This window comes from Capricornis sumatraensis, chromosome 23, assembly GCF_032405125.1.
Source record: "Capricornis sumatraensis isolate serow.1 chromosome 23, serow.2, whole genome shotgun sequence".
NCBI lineage: Eukaryota > Metazoa > Chordata > Mammalia > Artiodactyla > Bovidae > Capricornis > Capricornis sumatraensis.
The window spans coordinates 756,297-780,197 of NC_091091.1; the positions used below are offsets into that span (position 1 = coordinate 756,297).

The 23,901-nt window shown below is 38.1% G+C and overlaps 1 protein-coding gene across 5 annotated transcripts in view; it reads right to left on the reverse strand.

Annotated features, from left to right (window-relative positions):
* Positions 1 to 448: 448 nt before the first annotated feature.
* LOC138070199 (lysozyme C, kidney isozyme-like) overlaps positions 449 to 23,901 on the reverse strand; it is a 55,384-nt gene continuing 31,931 nt past the window's right edge. For 2 of the 5 annotated variants that reach the window (XM_068961345.1, XM_068961344.1), the window contains 4 exons: positions 6,247 to 6,583; positions 4,482 to 4,646; positions 2,552 to 2,630; positions 449 to 1,316 (listed from right to left, as the gene is read on the reverse strand). In XM_068961345.1, coding sequence (XP_068817446.1) covers positions 1,250 to 1,316; positions 2,552 to 2,630; positions 4,482 to 4,646; positions 6,247 to 6,382 — 447 coding nt within the window. In that variant the 5' untranslated portion in view covers positions 6,383 to 6,583 and the 3' untranslated portion in view covers positions 449 to 1,249. Of the gene's footprint in view, positions 1,317 to 2,551; positions 2,631 to 4,481; positions 4,647 to 6,246; positions 6,584 to 10,020; positions 10,082 to 10,858; positions 10,962 to 14,243; positions 14,367 to 23,901 lie in introns of those variants that run through there. The other 3 variants (XM_068961346.1, XM_068961348.1, XM_068961347.1) reach the window with 3 other exon arrangements.

A 23,901-nucleotide genomic window follows, 5' to 3' on the forward strand; every position in this document is an offset into this window, starting at 1 on the left:
CCAAGCTTTCACTGTGGAGGATGCAGGTTCAATCCCTGGTCAGAGCACTAAGATCCCACAAACCTAGTAGCACCGCTAAAAAAATTTAAAAATAGAGATCTGTCAGCATGCTTATGTATTTTTCTTCAGCAATATTTAGCTATTTTTGGGTTTTGTAAGAACTTTCTTTTTAAGATGATATATACCCTATCTCTTTATGATTAAATCCATTGAGGAAAAAAAATGTTACTTAATGTGAATGTGCATTCTATGATTCAAAAGAATATACACACAGAAAAAAATCTAGCTGTTTCGGTACAGGTGAGGATGTAGGAAATACTAAGTGTCAGATAATCTTTTTCTCAAATATATATGTATGTATTTTTTCAGAGACACTAAATGACTTAACAAAGAAAGACGAAGTATAAATTGCAAAGCTTTTACTGAAAATGTACTTTTTATAGCATTCATGATTTCACACCTGTGATTAACTAGCAATGATTTCAATACTTACAAACTCTTCTGCCTCTGAATTTGTCATAATGCATGAAACTAAGCTTATAACATTAAGAAAAAACAACAGCTCATCTAATCCATCTTTATATCCTTCATGACAGCAAGATGCACAATTGAGTTCTTTAAAAGGGCTAAAAGTGATTGACATAAATTCTGAGCTTATTTTTAAAGCTGTGTAAATGCAACATTTTTAAGACAACATTTAAAACAAAGGTCACACTTTATGAAAACAAAATTCTTAAGTCAGGCTTTCTTCATTCTTAGTCATTTGGCATTCTGCTCCATTTAACATTTTATATTGCCCAACAAAGAGTGATTATCTTTCACTGTTTTTGGAGATGACTGAACAGATGACGGTGTTACGTGCCTACTACACAGGTGGGATCTTGCCTAAGATCAGTTTGCTTAAAGATATTATTTTGCTATATTTTTGTTGAATATTGGGGAGTACTTGTATGATTCAAGATGAAGTCTGTGCTATTTCTTTAAGAACTGAATGCTCTGGATATATATTTGATAATTAAGATTTTAGACAAATATTCACCAGCATTAGGTCTATTAAACTGAAATACACTGTGGGCCTAATATCAAATAATAAATACATGAAGTAAACATTAAGTATCTTAAAAGAAAGACCACATGATCCTTCTTCTGTAAAAAAAACATTATTTGTTTGAAAGTATGACCTTTCCCTCAACTATTACTTCCTGAATATGAAAAAGAGACAAAATGGGTTGAAGTAAAAACTCCAGCGTTACACTCCACAACCCTGAATGTAACTGGTGAGATCTTGGTTTTGACAATGACTTCTCCATGCCACCCTGTAGAGAAAGATGAAACAAATGGTAATAAGGTTGAAACATAGCTTCACTGTATTACATATATTTCAAGTCCTTTGGGAAAACAACATAGTTTATCAATACATGAAATAAAAGCTACAGACAGATCCAAGTATTGCTATTTATTACCTGGAGATATGTATACCAAGGACTTCACATCTCCCCCAAACCTTCGCTGGGGCACAGAACATCTGAGTACAAATGTTGAGTCCTGTGTAGTTCACAGCACAAATGCAAAGTGCATTCCATATTTACTTAATGACAAAAATAATGTCAAGATATGACAAGGAATTAGTATAAGGTGGAGAATCTTAAAACCTCTAGAAATTCCCAAAAATAAATTGAGGAGTAAAAGAATAAGATTTTGAATCCGTTAAAGTAGATTGTTTCTATGTTATACACCATTTAGCATGAATCCAAAGCTGCAATTTTCAGTTCTCAGTACCATACTTTGCTCTTTGGAAATATTCTCTCACCTCTTTCATAACAATAGGATAAAACAGCTCTCTCCTTTAATACTTAACACATACCACACTCTGTAATGGGAACTAACATAGTGTTGTACATCCATTATATTTCAAACACAAACAAACAAAGCAATAAAGTCCTAGAAAAAGAGGTCAAATTTGTGGTTAGGTAGAGTGAGGGAAGGGGAATTGGATGAAGGCAGTCAAAGGTACTACAAACTTCCAGTTATAAGATAAATAAATACTAGGGATATAATGTGCAGCATGGGGCTTCCCTGGTGGCTCAGCAGTAAAGAATTTGCCTGCAATGCAGGAGATACAAATTCAGTCCCTGGGTTAGGAAGATCTCCTGGAGGAGGGAAGGGCAACCTGCCTCAGTATTCTTGCCTGGAATCATCCCATGGACAGAGGAACCTGGCAGGTAACAGTTTATTGATCACAAAAGTCAGACAGGACTTAGTGACTAAAGAGCAAAAACAAATATAAAGCATGATAAATATAATTAACACTGCTATATTTTATATATGAAAAGTGTTAAAAAGAGAGTAAATCCTAAGAATTTTCACCACACACAAAATTTTTTTTATTTCTTTAATTTTGTATCCATGTGAGATAATGGATGTTCACTAAATTTATTGTGATACTGTTTCCTGATGTAAGTCAAATCATTATGCTATACACCTTGAACTTACATAGTGCTTTATGTCAATTACATCTCAATAAACTGAAAGGGGAAAAAAAACCACATACCATGCTCTAATGCCTTGTGGATCACTGACAACCCTCTTGGCACATGCTACAGCTTGAGTGATGTCATCTTGCAGCAAAGCTGAAAAAGAGGTGGTGAGAAGTGAAAATAACATTCATAGAAATGTTAAGTTTAGGCTCAGTCAGCTTTATTCTGTTAGGCTGAGGAAAGAACAACTAAAATAATTTTTAAGGGTCTGTTTATCTGTTGATGTTGGGGGAAACTCTTCATTCCATCCCATTTGGCATCTGTTTCTCATTTACCAAAGTCATTGGAAGCGCTGGAATTATTAATTAGCATGATAGAAGGTTTTCTTTTTACTAGGAACTATTGGAAAAAAAAGAAAAAGACAAACAAGCAGAAACTGGTCTAGCAGGTTTTTGCTCAGCAATTCAACGCTGGAAATTGATTCTAAAGAAATAATAAGAGATGTACTGAAAGACATGTATACAAACTGTTTCATAGCAATTAATAGAGGGCATAAATGGAACTAGCCTAAATGTTTAACAGTAAGAGTTAGGTTGATACATTATAGAGCATTTATATTGTGAAAATCTATTCATTTTTAAAAAACAATAAGGATTGGTATTTGTTGACAAAAATAATTTTGTGTAATAAAGACAAAATTGTAAAGCAGTGACTATAGTACAATTTCACTTTTGTTATGTGGGTACAAATGTGTATAATATAGCTTTACATTCATGTCCGGGATTGTTGTGTATTCCAAAAGAACATGTGGATACCAAAATTTCTCTATGGTCATACATGTCTGGGTAGTAAGAATTTTTATTCAATGACAACAGGTTATTCCATAATACAAAATTTTTTAAATAAATTAACTGGATACAAAAGTATATTCTTAGACTCATCTTCACTATTAGGATTTGTAATATTTAAAAATTTAGCAGTATCAATTTTGCTATATTTCTCCAATATTTCAGGCACTAAAGATTCTACATGCTTTGGGAGGTTCAAAAAAAATGTAGGGGATATATGTGTACCAATGGCTGATTCACACTGAGGTTTGACAAAAAAGAACAAAATTCTGTAAAGCAATTATCCTTCAATTAAAAAATAAATAAATTAAAAAAATTTTTTTTAAAGATTCCACATGCTTTCTCTATTTTAAAAGGAAATCAATAGAATACTTGTTTCACCTCAATTAAGCAAATTTAGAAATTAACTTGTTAGAATGACAATTTTTATATAGGAGCTGTGTTTTTGGAGATTCGTTCTAAAGAATTTATAAATGAAATGTCATAATGTTTCTAATTCACCTTAAAATCACTCAACAAAAAGAAGTTTATATACATATATATATATATATACACATAAGTAAATATGCCAAAATGTTAACAACTGTTAAAGTACGTGATGAGCATATTGATGCTTATTATACTAATGTTTCTAATTGTCCATATATTTAAAATATTTTATCATAAAAAGTAAAAACAATTTTTTAAAAATACCACGTATATTCCTCCACTTTGATTAACTAGTAATTCTTTTGTTTTCCAATAAAGGAGGGTAGATTTTTAAAAACAGACCACCCAACAAAATTATCGCTAATCCTCCCCAAACAAGGAAAGTAGAAGGAATGGCATTGTTTTCCAAAGTATCAATATGTCCAGTTATGATAAAGTGATAGGTCATTCCAGCAACTCCTGTATGTTAGCAAACAGCAAACTTTTATGATTAGAAACTGAAGAAATTAGGAGGAGGAGAATAGAGTTTCTAGATATTAAAATGGAGTTTTTATAGGTCCCTGATGAACCCTTCAAGATTTTTTTATTTCTATTGAATCTTGACCTATAGGATTGTTCCAATTTCCCCATAAGATGTTTATGGAAAAACCTGAACGAACTTTTTGGATAACTCAATAGGCATAACCAGGTGAGTCCTGTGCCATCACTCCACATTATCTTGTCTTACCGCTGCAGGGTATATGACAGGCATTAACTGCTCCTGGGGTTTTGCCATCATTACACCACCAGTGGCTATTGATTTGAAATATCCCATAATCAGTGCTTCTGTCTCCTCTATTGTAGTTTGTAGCTTGTGTGTTATAACTGCTTTCCCATCTGGCCAAACACATCCCTGAAAAAAACATATTTTGAGTAATAAAGAGTGAATCATGTGACTTACAGTTCATAGCATAATCAGTTCTACTTAACTAGTTCTATTTTACTAACGACTTACTTTACAAGTATAAAGATGCATTTTACTTGTAAAGTGTTTTAACACTTTGGTGTTAAAGGTCCCTTCAGAAAATTCTTTTATTAGCAAATGATTTGGTAATACAAATGAAAAAGATAACATATTTTTAAAAATATCTTCCATTGCTATTACACTTTCCTTACTACTAACACCCAGGTAGGATTAAGCCTAGAACAGAAAAATCAACAGAGTTGTTGACTGGGTTTGGTCATTAGCAGCAGATGCATATGTTAATGGAAAAATGCTTTTTATCAGAAAAAAATAAGGATTTTCTGGGAGAAAGAAAATTTATGATACCAAAGGCGAATTTGGGTATCAAATTATAATGCAGGCAAGAATCATAGAATAGGAAAGGCTGGGTCATCCATCCATCCATCTAGCAATTGGCTAACTCATTCAAAAATATTTATGGAGGAGAAATGTCTGAATTCAGTACGAAAACTACAGTGATGACATTGACAAATATGGACTAAAATACAAAGGAAATTTTCCTTATGGCACATCTTAAATTCTGTGGAAGAAAATGAAAAATAATTAATGAACTAGAGTCAGAATAATAAAATGTCATTTCATGCTGCATTTCAGGGATCCTTATATAGATATTGATTGAGGGGAGATAGTTCTACTGTCCCTGTTTTAAGAGTTCAATGGAATTTTTAAAAAACCTTGATGTTAAAAGTGCAACATCATGTTAGGGGGATTAAAAATGAGAAAAATACTGCCTTATTCAGAACCCAAGATCCAAATTAGAAATGGCTAGAGTCAAACAACAAGGGCTTGACAGACATGTTCCAGGTGCTAAAATGTATCTTATAGTCAGTCTACATGCGCCAGTTGTCAAATTTAGTAGCACTAGAGGAGTACATGGGAACCTTGCATGCTTAGAATGATGTAGAATTTGACCCACCATGCCTCATTCCTTCACCTGGCACATCTGATTCTAAAAGAACAAGTGGATACTTTTAACCATTGTAAGTGTATAAGCTTTTGAACTGTGGTGTTGGAGAAGACTCTTGAGAGTCCCTTGGAGTGCAAGGAGATCCAACCAGTCCATCCTAAAAGAGATCAGTCCTGGGTGTTCTTTGGAAGGACTGATGCTGAAGCTGAAACTCCAATCTTTTGGCCACCTGATGTGAAGAGTTGGCTCATTGGAAAAGACCCTGATGCTGGGAAAGATTGAAGGCAGGAGGAGAAGGGGACGACAGAGGATGAGATGCTTGGATGGCATCACCAACTCAGTGGACATGGGTTTGGGTGGACTCCGGAAGTTGGTGATGGACAGGGAGGCCTGGTGTGCTGTGGTTCATGAGGTCGCAGAGTCGGACACGACTGAGCGACTGAACTGAACTGAACTGAAGTGTGTAAACCCTCCAAGAAAGAAAAAAACATTCACTCAAAGACCCTTTCTTTTGGTTCATCCTCTATTAGTATCTGTTCTACACCTAGCTAACTATTTGAAAGGATGAAAGAGTTAACTTACAGTTTGCCAGGCTGATTCCCCTAAAGCCATCCATTCCAAATCTTTTCAGAGTTCTGGCAAGCTCACATCTCTCAAAGACCTTGCCTTGGACAGCGACCGAAAGGAGGAGAAGCCCCAGAATAAGGAGAGCCTTCATGTTGACTGAGAAGCCAGACCTCCAGGCTGACCAGGGGAGCTGGCCCTGCTTTTTAACATCTTTTCACTTCCTTCTTATGCGACTGGTTTGGGAGCTCCACCCTCTGAGACGTGGAAAACAGGAAATGTTGATTGGTTCACTAACTTTAAATTTTTCTTTCTTATGTTTGAAGAGGGACATTCTGACGTCCTAAGAATTAATCTGCAAGAAAATAGTGAAATGACATTACTTAAAGACATTGCTCAGGACTAATTGGGATTAGCACTATTGCCAAAAGCAGAACTTTTTCCTATTTTATTATGAATTTGAGCAAGTATAAAAAAAACCTGAATGAACATTTGACTCAACTGAAAATGAATTCCAATCTTTCATTACATTTTTCTTCATTAAGTTGCTTTATGTGCCTTCTGTATGTTGCCTTCATCTTTTTCCTTTAAGATTATTTTATATACACTTTCCACAAAAGAACATTGCCTGTTGTTCAGATAGGTATATAGTACAACACTATGTTGTTCGGCCAAATTCCATTCCTAACTTCTTGGTTACTCTTGTAAATTCTTAATTTATAAATCAATGTTTCGCTATTAGAAGTAAGCCTCGTGCAAATAACATTCTTAACTCCATGAACTGTGAACTTCCAGATGTTCAAGCTGGTTTTAGAAAAGGCAGAGGAACCAGAGATCAAATTGCCAACATCCACTGGATCATGGAAAAAGCAAGAGAGTTCCAGAAAAACATCTAGTTCTGCTTTATTGACTATGCCAAAGCCTTTGACTGTGTGGATCACAACAAACTGTGGAGAATTCTTCAAGAGATGGGCATACCAGACCACCTAACCTGCCTCTTGAGAAACCTGTGTGCAGGTCAGGAAGCAACAGTTAGAACTGGACAGGGAACAACAGACTGGCTCCAAATAGGAAAAGGAGTATGTCAAGGCTGTATATTGTCACCCTGCTTATTTAATTTATATGCAGAGCACATCATGAGAAACGCTGGGCTGGAGGAAGCACAAGCTGGAATCAAGATTGCCGGGAGAAATATCAATAACCTCAGATATGCAGATAACACCACCCTTATGGCAGAAAGTGAAGAGGAACGAAAAAGCCTCTTGATGTAAGTAAAAGAGGAGAGTGAAAAAGTTGGCTTAAAGTTCAACATTCAGAAAATGAAGATCATGGCATCCAGTCCCATCACTTCATGGCAAATGGATGGGGAAACAGTGGAAACAGTGTCAGAATTTATTTTTGGGGCCCCAAAATCACTGCAGATGGTGACTGCAGCCATGATATTAAAAGATGCTTACTCCTTGGAAGAAAAGTTATGACCAACCAACATAGCATATTCAAAAGCAGAGACATTACTTTGCCAACAAAAGTCCATCTAGTCAAGGCTATGGTTTTTCCAGTGGTCATGTATGGATGTGAGAGTTGGACTGTGAAGAAAGCTGAGCACTGAAGAATTGATGCTTTTGAACTGTGGTGTTGGAGAAGACTTTTGAGAGTCCCTTGGACTTCAAGGAGATCCAACCAGTTCACTCTAAAGGAGATCAGCCCTGGGTGTTCTTTGGAAGGAATGATGCTAAAGCTGAAACTCCAGTACTTTGGCCACCTCATGAGAAGAGTTGACTCATTGGAAAAGACTCTGATGCTGGGAGGGATTGGGAGCAGGAGGAGAAGGGGACGACAGAGGATGAGATGGCTGGATGGCATCACTGACTCGATGGACATGAGTTTGAGTGAACTCTGGGAGTTGGTGATGGACAAGGAGCCCTGGAGTGCGATTCATGGTGTCGCGAAGAGTCGGACATGACTGAGCAACTGAATTGAACTGAACTGAATTCCTTTCTGACAAAGCCTTACTTCACGTTTTCATGTTAGAGCATAAAGAGTCATTGTAAAGCAAGGGAATTTTACAGCAAAAAAAACCCAAAAAAACAGAATATGCCACCCCAAGAATCTTCCCCTTTGACACAAGAAAAATTTTGAGCTGAAGGCAATGCAGAAGAAGAAGATCCAAGAAAAGTTCTCTGTTCTCCCCCTATTTTCCTGAAAGCAGCACATAAATGTGTGCAAGAATTAATCATCAACATCCCTAGACACATATTAGGCCCAAGTCAGGACTAGAGGACTCTGGAAAACAACCTATACTGACTAGCTATTATTTTCCATTAGTTTCTGATGTATTTATTGTACCACTATTTGCTGCCCTTGGAAGCCCAGTACTCTTTGCCTCTGTCTTTAGTTCCCCTAAAAATATATTGTTCTTTGGTTAAGATGATCTGTAAGTCCAAGTCCTAGACACCTCTTTGAGTTACTCACCACTTTCATTTCTCATAAGTATATATGAGATGTACATGTTAATATACTCATTTCCTTTTCTCTTGTTAAGCTGTCTTTTTGTTACAGAGTCCCAGCCAAAAACCTAAAATAGTGAAAGGAAACAAACATTTCCCCCTGTACAGTTTCTGGTGAGGAGGATGGGACCGTGAAAGGCTAGAACACTCCATTCTCCCTGGCGACTGCAATTGAAATATGGGATAACAGACAGCAGACCAGCAGAAGGTACAGATTCTTACCATGTCAGTCTCCCAGCTCTTTCTCTGTAGTGCACAGACAAGAGAGGAGGATAAAACTTTCTCCTTTTCCCTTCCTTTCCAAATTCACAGTGGCAGAAGAAAAACACTTGTGAAAACAGACCTTGAATTGTGATTCTCGTGAATCTGTTTTTGTTAATCAGCCCCTATGGTTACTGACTCTTAGCCTCGCAGGAAGAGTTACGTTTTCCTTTGTCGTCTGTCATAAGGACGAAAAACCATAAGATGAGAATCTCCATTTGTTTTGTTTTCTCTTCTGAGAACTTGGCTTTGTCACCAGTGAGAATACTCCCTTTGTGGGGTTGGCGGGGTGCAGGTTGTCAGGCTTGCATCAGCAGTTAGCCAGCCAGCCAGGTAGCAGCCGAAGACATGAAGGGACAGGCAATATTCTCTTTGTCCAACCATGCTGGCTGTCAGGGAAATTTGTCTTAATGAAGTGTCTCAGGTCATAAGAGGCCTTTAGGGCCTCTACCTTTGCTGCCTGGTTTGTGAAGGAAAAATTCTCCTCTCAGTATCACCTTTCTGGTAGCATAGGTTAGGAGGTCAGTTATGTAAGGTGTCCCACTTTGCAGGACATAGAGCTTTCTTTGTCACCTGAGACAAGGAAGGTCTTTGTTTCTTAGGCTTTCTCTGGAGTGGCTCTGCATCTTGAGAGGCCTACGTTTCTTAAGGGACAGCTCTTGCGTCCTAATAGTATAAGCTCTAATATTGGTTTTAAGCTCTTGTAAGCCCTAATATTGGTTTTAAGCCATGAAAAAGGCTCACTGGCTCAGACTCACAGTTGGAATAGATCTATTGAAGACTTGAACTTTTACACCTAAAAGGACTTTTAAGATAGCTCTCATCTTAAACAAGTGTCCTACAGGTACCAATGGGAAGATCAAATTGAGAAAAAAAAAAAAAAAAAGGAAAGAAAGAGAGAAAAGATAGAAATAGATACAGAAGGTACAGGGTTTTCCTGATGGCTCAATGGTAAAAAATCTGCCTGCCAATGAGGGGGACCCTGGGTCAGGAAGATCCCTTAGAGAAGGAAATGGCTACTCACTCCAGTATTTATGCCTGGAAAATCCCATGGACACAAGAGGAGCCTCGTGGGTTACAGTCCACAGGATTGCAAAGTCAGACATGACTGAGCGACTGTGTGAAAGAAAAACAAAACACTTCCTTAACTTTCTCAACAAGGTTAGGAGGGGAACATCAGAGGACTGTCAAGAGCTACAGCTGGCACTCAAGCAGGTATAAAACTTACAGAAATATTGATAGCCAGGAAATAGCTTTGACAAAGGTCCAGAAAAGGCACATGAAGGTTTGATTTATTGTCCTTTACTTTGTAAAGCCAACCCCACCAGGTCCAGACATCCCATATTTTGGGCCTGCACTACCAAAAAAATGTCAACATTGTTGAGTTATCCTATCCTCCTGTTAAACAAAGGAAAAATGTAATAATGATGATCTTAGGTTTCTGAAAAGGGCAAATATACCCTTGAGTTCCATCTCATATAAGACCTACAGTCCCTTCTCTGACCCTTGGAAATATTGATCTTACTGTATCTTTGAAATGTAAGCACCCAAAGAGATCCTTGTTGCTAAAGCAATTCAGTTCAATTCAGTTACTCAGTTGTGTCTGACTCTGCCGCCCCATGAACCACAGCACTCCAGGCCTCCCTGTCCATCACCAACTCCCGGAGTCCACCCAAACCCATGTCCATTGAGTTGGTGATGCCATCCAACCATCTCATCCTCTGTTGTCCCCTTCTCCTCCTGCCCCCAATCCCTCCCAGCATCAGGGTCTTTTCAAATGAGTCAGCTCTTCGCATCAGGTGGCCAAAGTATTGGAGTTTCAGCCTCAACATCAGTCTTTCCAATGAACACTCAGGACTGACCTCCTTTAGGATGGACTGCTTGGATCTCCTTGCAGTCCAAGGGACTCTCAAGAGTCTTCTCCAGCACCACAGTTCAAAAGCATCAATTCTTCAGCACTCAGCCTTCTTCACAGTCCAACAATCACATCCATACATGACCACTGAAAAACCATAGCCTTGACTAGACAGATCTTTGTTGGCAAAGTAATGTCTCTGCTTTTGAATATGCTGTCTAGGTTGGTCATAACTTTCTTTCCAAGGAGTAAGCATCTTTTAATTTCATGGCTGCAGTCACCATCTGCAGTGATTTTGGAGCCCAGAAAAATAAAATCAGCCACGGTTTCCACTGTTTCCCCGTCTATTTGCCATGAAGCGATGGGACCAGATGCCATGATCTTCGTTTTCTGAATGTTGAGCTTTAAGAAAACTTTTTCACTCTCCTCTTTCACTTTCCTCAAGAGACTCTTTAGTTCTTCACTTTCTGCCATAAGGGTGGTTTCTTCTGCATATCTGATGTTATTGATATTTCTCCCGGCAATCTTGATTCCAGCTTGTGCTTCCTCCAGCCCAGCGTTTCTCATGATGTGCTCTGCATATAAGTTAAATAAGCAGGGTGACAATATACAGCCTTGATGTACTTCTTTTTCCTATTTAGAACCAGTCTGTTGTTCCCTGTCCAGTTCTAACTGTTGCTTCCTGACCTGCACACAGGTTTCTCAAGAGGCAGGTTAGGTGGTCTGGTATGCCCATCTCTTGAAGAATTCTCCACAGTTTATTGTGATCCACACAGTCAAAGGCTTTGGCATAGTCAATAAAGCACAAATAGATGTTTTTCTGGAACTCTCTTGCTTTTTCCATGATCCAGCAGATGTTGGCAATTTGATCTCTGGTTCCTCTGCCTTTTCTAAAACCAGCTTGAACATCTGGAAGTTCATGGTTCACATATTGCTGAAGCAATTACAGGACCGGAAACAAACAAATATGAGAGATAGTTTTTTAAGAAAACAAACCGTTTGATATTTTCATAAGCTCCCTTGCCCCAAATTTTGTCCATAGCCTCCACAAGATTATTCATTCAAGACAAGTAAAATTCTTAATAGTCTTTTCCACAAATATTGGCAAAAGGCTTTAGCCACCTGAGTGGGTAAATTTAACTTGTTCTATCTGCCAAAAATCCCATTTAGGTCTTCTATAAGCTAGAAAGTTTTTGTACTACTGTACTGGATATGTGGCTAAAATTTTTAAATGAAAGCTATGAGATCACAGTTTGCATCAGTCTCTATCTATATATCCATGTATATCTATGTATGTATGTTATGTATGTGTGATATTTTTATTCCTCTGGATAGTATTTGTAAAAACTTGTGAAAGACCTCTATTTAACTGGCTTAAAGACAATACAAGCACTTATTTAAACTAAGACTAGTCAAATAAGTTTATGTTGTCTCTACTTTATGCTTGAAATTATAAAATTATAAATTCTACTCAAGAACTAAATTTACAATAGAAATTATTTCCTTAATGTATGTCAATATGGTAGAGAAAAAAGTCATCTTTAAATTATTAGATTCTTTACTTCTGTAAGTTTTGCTACTTGCCTAGTTTGTCAACAAGAAAAATAACATAAAATGATGGTTAATTTTTAATATCATTAAATTTTCATGGCGACTCAAGCATAATTGTTAAGTACACATGAATTAAATAGATATAAGTGGTAGAAATGTTCGTAAATGAATTTTGCAGGTATCATTCATAAAATGTGTCTGCTTAAAAATAGTTTTCAAAATCTTTTTGTAACATTAACTTTAAATGATATTCATTGATATCTAGTTCATTTCCAAATAAAATAGTGAAATATTAATTGCCAAACACATGTTTAAGTTTATATGCTTTTCACCTCTTATTACAGACAAACTAAAGGTATTTGGGTTTGTTAATAACATGTTGTTTTTACCACTTAAAAAAAAATTCTACTATGAAAAGGCATATGTCTTTAAAAATCACGAAGTGATATATTCCTTGAAATTCCCTGGTAGTCCTATGGATAGGACTTGGCGCTTTCACTGTTGTGGTCTGGGTTCAATTCCTGGTTGGAGAACTAAGATCCTGTGGCGTCCACACAGCACAGCCAATAAATAAAGATATAAAATTTTAAAAGAGCAAATAAGATAAAAGATAAGGGTTCTAGTAAACAGGATTTTAATACAGGAGAAAGGAGAAGGGAAGTTATTGAGATGAAGGGAACAGTAACCCTAAGGACTCCCTGGGGGAAAGCCAAGTTAAAGAAGTCCTGGAAGGCTTCCCTAGGGGTGCAGGGGATAACAATCCTCCTGTCAACAGCGGGCATGCGGGTTCGATCTCCAACTGGGAAGATTCCACATGCCGGAGCAACTCAGCCCGGGCGCCACTACTCCTGAGCCTGCCAGCGGCAACTACCGAAGCCCAGGTACCTAGAGCCTGTACTCTGCAACAGAAGCCAGCACAGTGAGAAGCCCAGGCACCACAATAAAGAGTAGCTCCCCACCCACTGCAACTAGAGGAAGTCCACGTGCAGCAGCAAAGACCCAGCACAACAAAAAATAAACGTTGACTAATTTTTAAAAACCCTACTACAAATGTGTGTAATAGACAAGCTTAAAAAAAAAATGTCCTGGAATGTTTGAAACTATTGAAAGGAGTTTGACAACTCTGACTGAGATCTAGGGCGATGAATTAATACATGAATAAGTAAATGGAAGACTATGCAAACAAAGAGTAAGGCAATTGTCAATTCCAAGAAAACTAAAACACAAGAAAAGAAGATATACAACCAAATTATACGATCATAGTATACTCATCTGTGAGAGTTTGTACATGCTTGTAAAGGGGAACAAGACATGGGGAGTCCAGAGAGCTAAATCTTCATCTTCCTTGGCGGAAATCAGTAGAAAATACCCATGATTGAAAATAAAAAATGAATAGAATAATCATACTCTTGACATATATGGCCATAATAATAAAATAGAACTAAAGAAGCTAAAAATACCTAAGAAGTTGAAAGACATTGCCTCTAGTGTTGGGAATTGGATAAGAACGTTTAGGGCTATCTTTCAGCATTTAACTTATAACACCTCATTTGACTTTAAAAAATGTGCGTATGTATTTTATGATTAAAAAAACTTTAAAACGTCTTATGTAAGAAAAAGGACTAAAAGATACACACCAGAATGTTTATACTGACACTCTTCAGAATTTTATTCAACTTGTATATTTTGGCATTTTCCAAGTTTTGTTCTTTCAGCATATATTACTTTTATAATTAGCAAAATAATAAATAATTACACATACAGAGAGGAGTGTGCAGAATCACTAAAAAAAGAATGATTTTTTTGAAGTCCTCAACATTCCTCTGTGTATATGAATTCACCCATATTGGTAGAAATAGTCTGCCAATTAACTTTAAATTTATCCTTCTTTCATGCAGCTCATCTGTACCCAGATCAGTGGTCTCTTAAGCTTCAATAGAAAGGAGTTAAATATTAATTTTCAATGAACTTCATGAGATGCATTAAAATGGCATATAAGCTATAGAAAAAGAAACATGAGAGAATATGTCAGAACAATCCTGTTTTGTTTAGGATCATTTTTATTGTATCATTAACTTCCTTAAAAGACTGAAAAATACTCTTATAAGAATAGAATTTATATTTCTTGGAATAAGAGATAAGTTGCCAAGCTCCTGGAACACTGTCCCATCCAGGCCTTCATTTGGGAGATTATATTATTGAAGGAGGATAAAGCAGGAAGAAACATTTCCTGAGGCCTGGGTACTTGAGGAGGCAAATTTGGCCAGATCTGAGATGATAGTGGTAACAGGCTTGAGAAGTGGCAGGGCCCTGCATCCCACTCCGTGGGGGTCCCAGAGCAGTGGTAAGAGGTCTCTTGGATGGCATGCAGCTGCTGGGAAAGTGAACATGAATTGCTCTCCCTTGGGAATCAATAAAGCTTTTTTAAAAAATATTTATTTATTTGGTTGTGCTGGGTCTCAGCTGCAGCAATGTGAACTCTTAGTTGCAGCATGTAGGATCTAGTTCATTGACCAGGGATTGAACCCAGGCCCCCTGCATTGGGAGCACAGAGTCTTAGCCACTGGACCACCAGACAAGTCCCTCAACGAAGCTTCGAGAAAGAGCTTCTGCCTTGGAGTGAACCATGTCAGCCTGGGTAATTACCATCATATGAACATCTCAGTGATGGACTGAAACTCTAAGGTCTTCCTCAAGTTTTCTGGGCTTTGTCCTTTCTTGAGATGCTTGTAAGCTCCTGGGCAGGGGATAAGCTAAAGAAGTTTTACAACACCATCTTTTGGGGAAATGGGGCTTAGAGACAAATTTTGTTAGATTTAGAAAAATAAAGCAAAGTGATGGTTCTTGCACCCATTTATAGTATAGCAAATTTAGACCCTCTGCACTATTTGACCTAGACTTACCTTCTCTGAATGTGACTGCAGAGTGGGAAGTGAGATGGTTCTTGAGAGCCCTAGAGATGAAACTACTTTCCTGAAAATGGCTCTTCGATTTAATGATTTTGGTCACCACTGACCCTGGAGGTAAGCCACGGTGTTTTTAATTTTCAGTGACTCAGACCTCTCTGTCTTGATAATCTTGTTTCACTATAATCTATCCCATCACTTTTTTGCTGTTGTTGTTCCTGCAATCTGGTTTTTATTTTCTTGTCATTCAGTCACTCAGTGGTGTCTGACTCTTTGCAACCCCATGGACTGCAGCATGCCAGGCTTCCCTGTCCTTCATTATCTCCTGGAGCTTGCTCAAACTCATGTCCATTGAGTTGATGATGCCATTCAACCATCTCATCCTCTATTGGCCCCTTCTCCTCCTACCCTCAATCTTTCCCAGCATCAGGGTCTTTTTCAATGAATCAGCTTTTCGCATCAGGTGGCCAAAGTATTGGAGCGTCAGCTTCAGCATCAGTCCTTCCAATGAATATTCAGCACTGATTTCCTTGAGGACTGACTGGTTTGATCTCCTTGCAGTCCAAGGGACTCTCAAGAGTCTTCTTCAATACCACTATTCGAAAGCATCAGTTCTTAGGCACTCAGCTTTCTTTATGGTCCAGCTCTCACATCCATACATAACTACTGGAAAAACCACAGCTTTGACTACATAAAACTTTGTTGGCAAAATGATGTCTCTCCCTTTTCTAAATTAAAATCTATTTGTGTCAATATATGAAGGACATGAAAAACTATATGAAAATAGCATAACCTCAGGAAGTATTCATAACTGACACTGGTAAAAAAAAAAAAAAAAAAGACCGTATTAATGAAAAGAGGCATTGGAATGAGTTTTGTCAAAGATTGTAAATAGTCACTTGCTATGAAGCAGTGCCATTCCGTGGTCAGGGCAGCTCCTCTCATTAGCCAGCTGACACTGTCCTTGTGTAGTTTGGCTCAGGGGTGCAGAGGACCTAGTCTCATCTCTGCTGTGGCAGCATGGCTGCTAGGAGAATTTGGAAGAGGCAGGGGAGATGGGAGGGCTGGCATGTGGGGTAAGGGACACAGCTGGACTCTCCCAGGGAGCCCAGATGCTGAAAGCTGAAGATGGAGTAATTTCTAATGGAGCTGTGTAATAGCCCTGTGAAACAGGACCAGCATCCAGCTGCTCCCAGCAAGTCCAGCATCCTAGCCACAGGTCAGAGTGGCTCTCTGTGGGGACATTCCCTGACTCAGGGCAGTGCTTCACCCTAATCCAAAGCTGGCATTTTGTTGGCCAGGTTCTTGGGTCATTGAAAAATGGTAAATGATTTGGGTTTGCCTAATCCAAACCAGTGTGTCTTTTTCGAGGATTAGTGATCACTTTCTGTTCTTTTAGCTCTCAATGTCTCTGTAATTTCAGTTCCCGCTCTTTGCAAAATAGATCGAACAAGCAAGATGCTTTCCTGCATCTCATAACACCACCCAAACTCCAGAAATCATCTAACTTTTGTACTTAATTTACTATGTAGTCTTGGTGTTTTTGTGTTTTGAGTCAGATACTCAGTTCATGGGCTTTCCAGGTGGCTCAGAGATAAAGAATCTGCCTGCCAAGCAGGAGACGTGAGTTTGATCCCTGGGTCAGGAAAATCTCCTGGAGAAGGAAATTGCAACCTACTCCAGTATTCTGGCTTGGGAAATCCCATGGACAGAGATGCCTTGCAGGCTACAGTCCTTAGGGTCGCAAAGGAATCAGACACAACATAGCGACTAAAAAACAACAATCTGTTCATACTGAGAAAAAATACTACTACTTAATATACACAAGAGAAATTATTTCTACTGTGGTGTCAATACTGTGCTATAAAAGTTATTGTGGTCTCGCACAGAGCCACAACTTACTGACCCATGAATTGATCTTTAAGCCTAAAACAGTACCAGCCTAGTCATCTGCCAGGTACTTTACTGCTGATCACAGAGGAGACTCTACCATTCTTCACCCTTGCCATGCATCACTCTCTTTCATCTTTGTTCCTGCTGTCTCCTCAATGTGCTGTGCAGACAATGGAAGAAATAATAGGTGCTGGTGTCAAAGACAACGCCGGGGGGTGAGCAGAACCAGACCTAAAAGCTTAATCCCCGAAACAGTAAAGTTCAGCAATTAATCCCAAAGACAATGGAAAGTATTCATGAGTATTAAACTGGAAGGTAACTGGATCAAAATCTTAAAACAAAGTAAATTAACACTCTCGATTGCATTCAGGGACTGCTGCTAGAAAACTATACGAGTAATTCAGATGGCAGATGAAGTGGGAAGTGGATAATAGAACTAGGAGAATTCAAGAGATATTTAGGAGGTTTGAATAGTCAAGATTGGAGACTATTTTGAGACACAGGGATAAAAGGAAAGGTATATAATGCTAGCTTTTTTTTTACTCAAATGCTTGCAATGTGTTAGCCACTTAATAAACATTATTTATAATTCTTTCAGGGGTCTTAAAGATAGGTATTATGTCCATTTTACAAATGAAAAACTATGTCTCCCAGAGGAGAAAAGTCCTGCCCCAAGACATACAGATAGTGAGTGGGGGAGCTGGGAGTTAGATTCAGGTCAGGTCCATGGTCTTTTCAGTTTACCTCGTTACCTTGAAGTTCAAGTGAAAGGGAAGAAATTCTCTCACAACACACTATAACTTCTTTGTCTACCTCTTGCTGATTTTAGTTCCCAATATAATTATACAAATCCATTTTATGTGTTTTAAGTGTGATTTTCATCTAAGAGGTTAATCTAACTCCAGGCAATGCCGTTAAACAATCAGAGACTATTTCAAAATCAGTATTCTTTTTTTGTTAAACAGAGATGTTACTTATTTATTTTTGGCTGCATGGGTCTTAATTGCCACAGGTGGGCTTTCTCTAGCTGCGACGAGTGGGGGCTGCTCTCTAGTGCTTGGGCCTCTCATTCCCGTGGCTTCCCTTGTTGCACAGCACTGCTCTAGGCACTCTGGCTCCAACAGCTGCGGCTCCCAGGCTCTAGAACACGATCTCAGCGGTGTGGCACTGGGGTTATCTGCCAGGTGGCACATGGGATCTTCCTGGACCAGGGATCAAACCCATGTGCCCTGCATTGGCAGGTAGATTTTTAACCACTGGACCACCAGAGAAGCCCCTAAAAATCAATTTTCTTAATGTGAGTACAACTGATAATTGTGGAAAGTTTTTTATTTCTTTGTGCATACTTTCTTTGTACTATTTACAAAGTACATTTAAACTTTCAGATTCAATGAAATTATAACTTTAGAGTTCACTTCCCTTTTTCACATTATGAACAGATATTTCCCTTCCCACATGGGTCAGGTTACAAAAATCCTTCCTCAATTTACACAAAAATTGGGCATTCATCATTGAGAAATTGTAATGAAATAAGTAACTGATTTTTCAAACATGTGATAAAACATAATCTTGTTGACAAAGAGATGGGAATGTTCCTATTTTCGTTTGCTCTTTCTAGAAGAGTATTCTGATTTCATTTCTCTGTTCAGTATGACTTTTGAGTTTAAGGTTTGATCTTTTTATTTGTGCCAAATCAACTGCATATCATTAAAGTTCTTTCACTGAACTAAAACGCAGTGATTTCAATCTGTAAATTAGCTCTGGTAACATTACAAAATGCTGAGAAGAGAAGAAATAGTTGGAAATATGGGAATAAGGTAATGTACCTGGATCGTATTTTTTTTCCCTTTCTTGACAAACAAATATTTTATTTCTCCTCTTAAGAAGCAAATAAGATAATATGCTCAACTTCATATTAACAACAATTTATCTGTACACACTGAATTGAAGATGCTTCTGTTCTCTCTTTGACATCACTCTAAATGAAGATGCAGCCACAAATTATTTCACCCCAACACCTCACCTCAAGTCAATATCATACCTCTGTAAGGTGGCTGGTTGCTGGCATGTGAGTGGTCTATTTCCAACTCTGTTAAATAGGAAGTGAACTCACAAACACAGCATCATTTTTCACACTGTCTCACATGAGCTGAACCAGAGATTATGAGGGCTAGTATCAGTGCTTTATACATTTATTTTGGAAAATAATTTCCTTGACTGCTGATTCAAAAGGATTTTCAATTAAAGAGTCACTTATTAATAGTAAATGAGAAATACTGTAAGAATATGGAATGATAAACTCTGCATACAGAATCTATGTGTTATCTTAGTAATTTTTATGTAAATCTCAAACTATTCTAAAATTAAAAGTTTCAGTTCAGTTCAGTTTAGTTCAGTCGCTCAGTCATGTCCGACTCTTTGCGACCCCATGAATTGCAGCACGCCAGGCCTCCCTGTCCATCACCAACTCCCGGAGTTCACTCAAACTCACATCCATCAAATCGGTGATGCCATCCAGCCATCTCATCCTCTGTCATCCCCTTCTCCTCCTGTCCCCAATCCCTCCCAGCATCAGAGTCTTTTACAATGAGTCAACTCTTCGCATGAGGTGGCTAAAGTACTGGCATTTCAGCTTCAGCATCATTCCTTCCAAAGAACACCCAGGACTGATCTCCTTTAGAATGGACTGGTTGGATCTCCTTGCAGTCCAAGGGACTCTCAAGAGTCTTCTCCAACACCACAGTTCAAAAGCATCAATTCTTCGGCGCTCAGCTTTCTTCACAGTCCAACTCTCACATCCATACATGACCACAGGAAAAACCATAGATTTTTTTTAAAAAAAGTATAAGAGAGAACATAGTATGTTCTGGAAATCTCCTTTGAAGTGGGGAGTGGAAGTGAAGAATTTGGCTAGGTAGGCAAAAGACCTTTTATGCTATTCAAAGGAGATTCAATACATAAATTGTATAGGCTGGATGAGGATTCCTAGATCTGTGGATGGGCTTCAGGGGTGTTGCAAAACCTCCTGAGTTGTATAAGATTATATTGTCTGAATGTGTATAGTATGTTTTTCTCTGAAGAAAGTTAAAAACTTTAATTATTATTCAATTATTCTTAAAGGGAAAAGCACATAAAATTGTTAATAATCACTGCTGAAGGTAATGTTGAAATTGAAATATTTCGAGCAAGAGATATGAAACAGTTCTATTTTTGTGTGCAAAAAAGATCCCTTCTTGGTAGTCCAGACTATAGTGATAATGTGTATGTATTTGGAGAAGGAAGGCAGGAGTTAAAGCCAAGATGGTGATAAAGACCATGATCTTCAGACTTTTTTGAATTGTGGTCTACTTTGCAGGGGAAAGGAATGACCCCATAAGATACCCTACCCTACTGTTGCCACTTTCCTGAGAAAAAAATTACTCAGTCTTTGGGATGAAATGTCATTTTTGTAAACCAAAGTTTGATGGGATTATATATACATCAACTTTATCATTGTAGATAAATGCACTGAACAAAAAAGGTCTCAATGACCCATATAACCACAATGGTGTGATCACTCACCCAGAGCCAGACATGCTGGAGTGTGAAGTCAAGTGGGTCTTAGGAAGCATTACTACAAATAAAGCTAGTGGCAGTGATGGAATTCCATCTGAGCTATCTAAAGTCCTAAAAGATGATGCTTTAAAGTTCTGCTCTCAATATGGCAGCAAATTTGGAAAACACAGCAGTGGCCACAGGACTGGAAAAGGTCAGTTTTCATCCCAATTTCAAAGAAGGGCAGTGCTAAAGAATGTTCAAACTACAGTACAACTGTACTCATTTCACATGCTGGCAAGGTAATGCTCAAAATCATTTAAGCTAGGCTTCGACAAGATGTGAGTCGAGCGATTTCAGATGTACAAACTAGATGTAGAAAAAGCAGAGGAACCAGAGATCAAGTTGGTAACATCCGTAGGATCATAGAAAAAGCAAGGAAATTCCAGAACATCTACTTCTGCTTCATTGAGCACGCTAAAGCCTTTGATTGTGTGGATCACAACAAACTGTGGAAAATTCTTAAAGAGATGGGTATACTAGACCACCTTACCTATCTCCTGAGAAACCCGTATACAGGTCGAGAAGCAACAGTCAGAACTGGACATGGAACAATGGACTGGTTCAAAAATGGGAAAGGAGTATGTCAAGGCTGTATATTGTCATCCTGCTTATTTAACTTATATGCGGAGTACATCATGTGAAATGCTGGGCTGGATGCAGCTCAAGCTGGAATCAAGATTGCCAGAAGAAATATTAATAACCTCAGATATGCAGATGACACCACCCTAATGCCAGAAAGCAAAGAGGAACTAAAGAGCCTCTTAATGAAGTTGAAAAAGGAGAGAGAAAAAGTTGCTTAAAAGTCAACATTCAAACAACTAAGATCATAGCATCCAGTCCCATCATTTCATGGCAAATAGATGGGGACGGGGGCGGGGGGGGGGGGCGGAGCATGGAAACACTGACAGATTTTATTTTCTTGGGCTCCAAAATCACTGCAGATGGTGACTGCAGCCATGAAATTAAAAGATGTTTGTTTCTTGGAAGAAAAGTTATGACAAACCTAGGCAGTGTTTTAAAAAGCAGAGACATCACTTTGCCAACAAAGGTCTGTCTAATCAAAGCTAAGGTATTTTCCAGCAGTCATGTATGGAAGTGAGAGTTGGACCATAAAGAAGGCTGAGCAATGAAGAATTGATGCATTTGAACTGTTATGCTGGAGAAGACTCTTCAGAGTCCTTCGGTCTGCAAGGAGATCAAATCAGTCCATCCTAAAGGAAATCAGTCCTGAATAGTCACTGGAAGGACTGATGCTGAAGCTGACGCTCCAATATTTTGGCCATGTAATGCAAAGAACTGACTTATTGAAAAAGACCCTGATGTTGGAAAACACTGAGGGCAGGCGGAGAAGGGAATGACAGAGGATGCGATGGTTGGATGACATGAGTTTGAACAAACTCCGGGAGATAGTGAAGGACAGAGAAGTCTGGCATGCTGCAGTCCAGGGGGTCACAAAGGGTCAGACATGACTGAGAGTCTGAACAACAACATGGGCCACTATGCACCAGCATCCTGGCAACAGAGAAGAAAAACTCTTCCCCCGGAACAGGGATTCCCACATGCTGCAGCAGCAACTATCTCCAGGCTGGTGAAAGGTAAAGCCCACTAACTTCTTCTGGAGAAGGACTGAGGCTTAGCAATAGTAACAGCAGCTTTACGATCAACAGGTCATTTTCTTGAGCTGTCTGGGATGTCCAGTTTCAGGATGAAGTTAGAGTAACTATAGATACCGTGGACTGAGTAAGTATCCTTGGATTCTTTGAACTTCAAAGGAAGAATTGTTTAATAAAGAAGATAGAACACAATTTCCTGTTAATGTGGCCAAGTGGGATCTTAATTAGGAAAACATCTCAGAATGGTGAAGCCCAACACTAAGGCAGGCCACCTTTCAGGATATAGAAGTAGCTATAATTCTATTGAGTTATCTACCTGTAACTCAGGTACTGGATAAATATCCTTTCTTTTCAACCTCACCTTACCATGAAGAGGTTATCTACGGTTGAATTAGCACTATCAGAGCCCACATTTCCTATAAGTGATATAAACTTGGCTCCAAGTGCTTTATACATATTTGCCCAAGTAACCTATCTTAAAAAAAAAAAGGAGGAAAGATTACAAAGCTGCACTAATCTCTATGATCCTGCCAAGATCATTCTCATGAAGTTATACTTTATAAAGTATGTGCTTATGCTCATAATTTGTACTCTATGAAGCTCAATCTTTTCTTCTATAAAATGAGAGTACTAATGTTCATCCTGTAGCTTTGTTGAAATCACACCATGAAGATTACAGCAAAATTTAAACAACCAAATGACAGCTCCTTTTCTACCCTCTTAGTTCTTTCTCCTCTCTAAACAAGAAAAACAAATTATTATTTTAATATATCACATGCCATAGCATTTACATAGACCACTCTTGACGATCTCAACAAACCACAAACCCAGAGGTAAGAAGATTTTATCATAGTTGATGAATCTTATACTACAATAAGAGTGAGAGAAAACAGAAAATTTGTTACCTTCGTGGCATCTATTTATTAGTTGATTTTAGAAGTGTTTGAGGAAAAATAAATAATAAGAAATACCACCTGGAAAGACCACTATTAAAAACTTAGCACAGTAATCAAGATAGCATAATACTGAAGGGAAAATAAGACACGTAGGTCAATGGAACAGAATAGAAAGCCCAGAAACAGACTCTTACAAATATGCCCAGTTAATTTTTGACTAAAGAGCAAAAGTGACTAAATGGAGGATGGGCAGCCTTTTCAATAAATGGAACTAGAGAAATTGAAATTCATCAGCAAAAAAAGAAAAAAAAAAAAACTTGACCTAAAAACTCACACTTTATGCAAAATTGTACTGAAAACAAAATTTTAATTTAAACTATAAAACTTATAGAAAATAACATAGGAGAAAATCTTTCAGACCTAGAATTAGGTAAAGAATTCTTAGGCTTGACACCAAAAGCATAATTCATAAAAGGAAAAAACAGATAAATTGGCCCTCATCAAAATAAACTTTTGCTCTGCAAAAAGACCCTATACAAGGATAAAAAGACAAATTAGAGACCAGGGGAAGATTCTGAAAATCACTTATCAAAA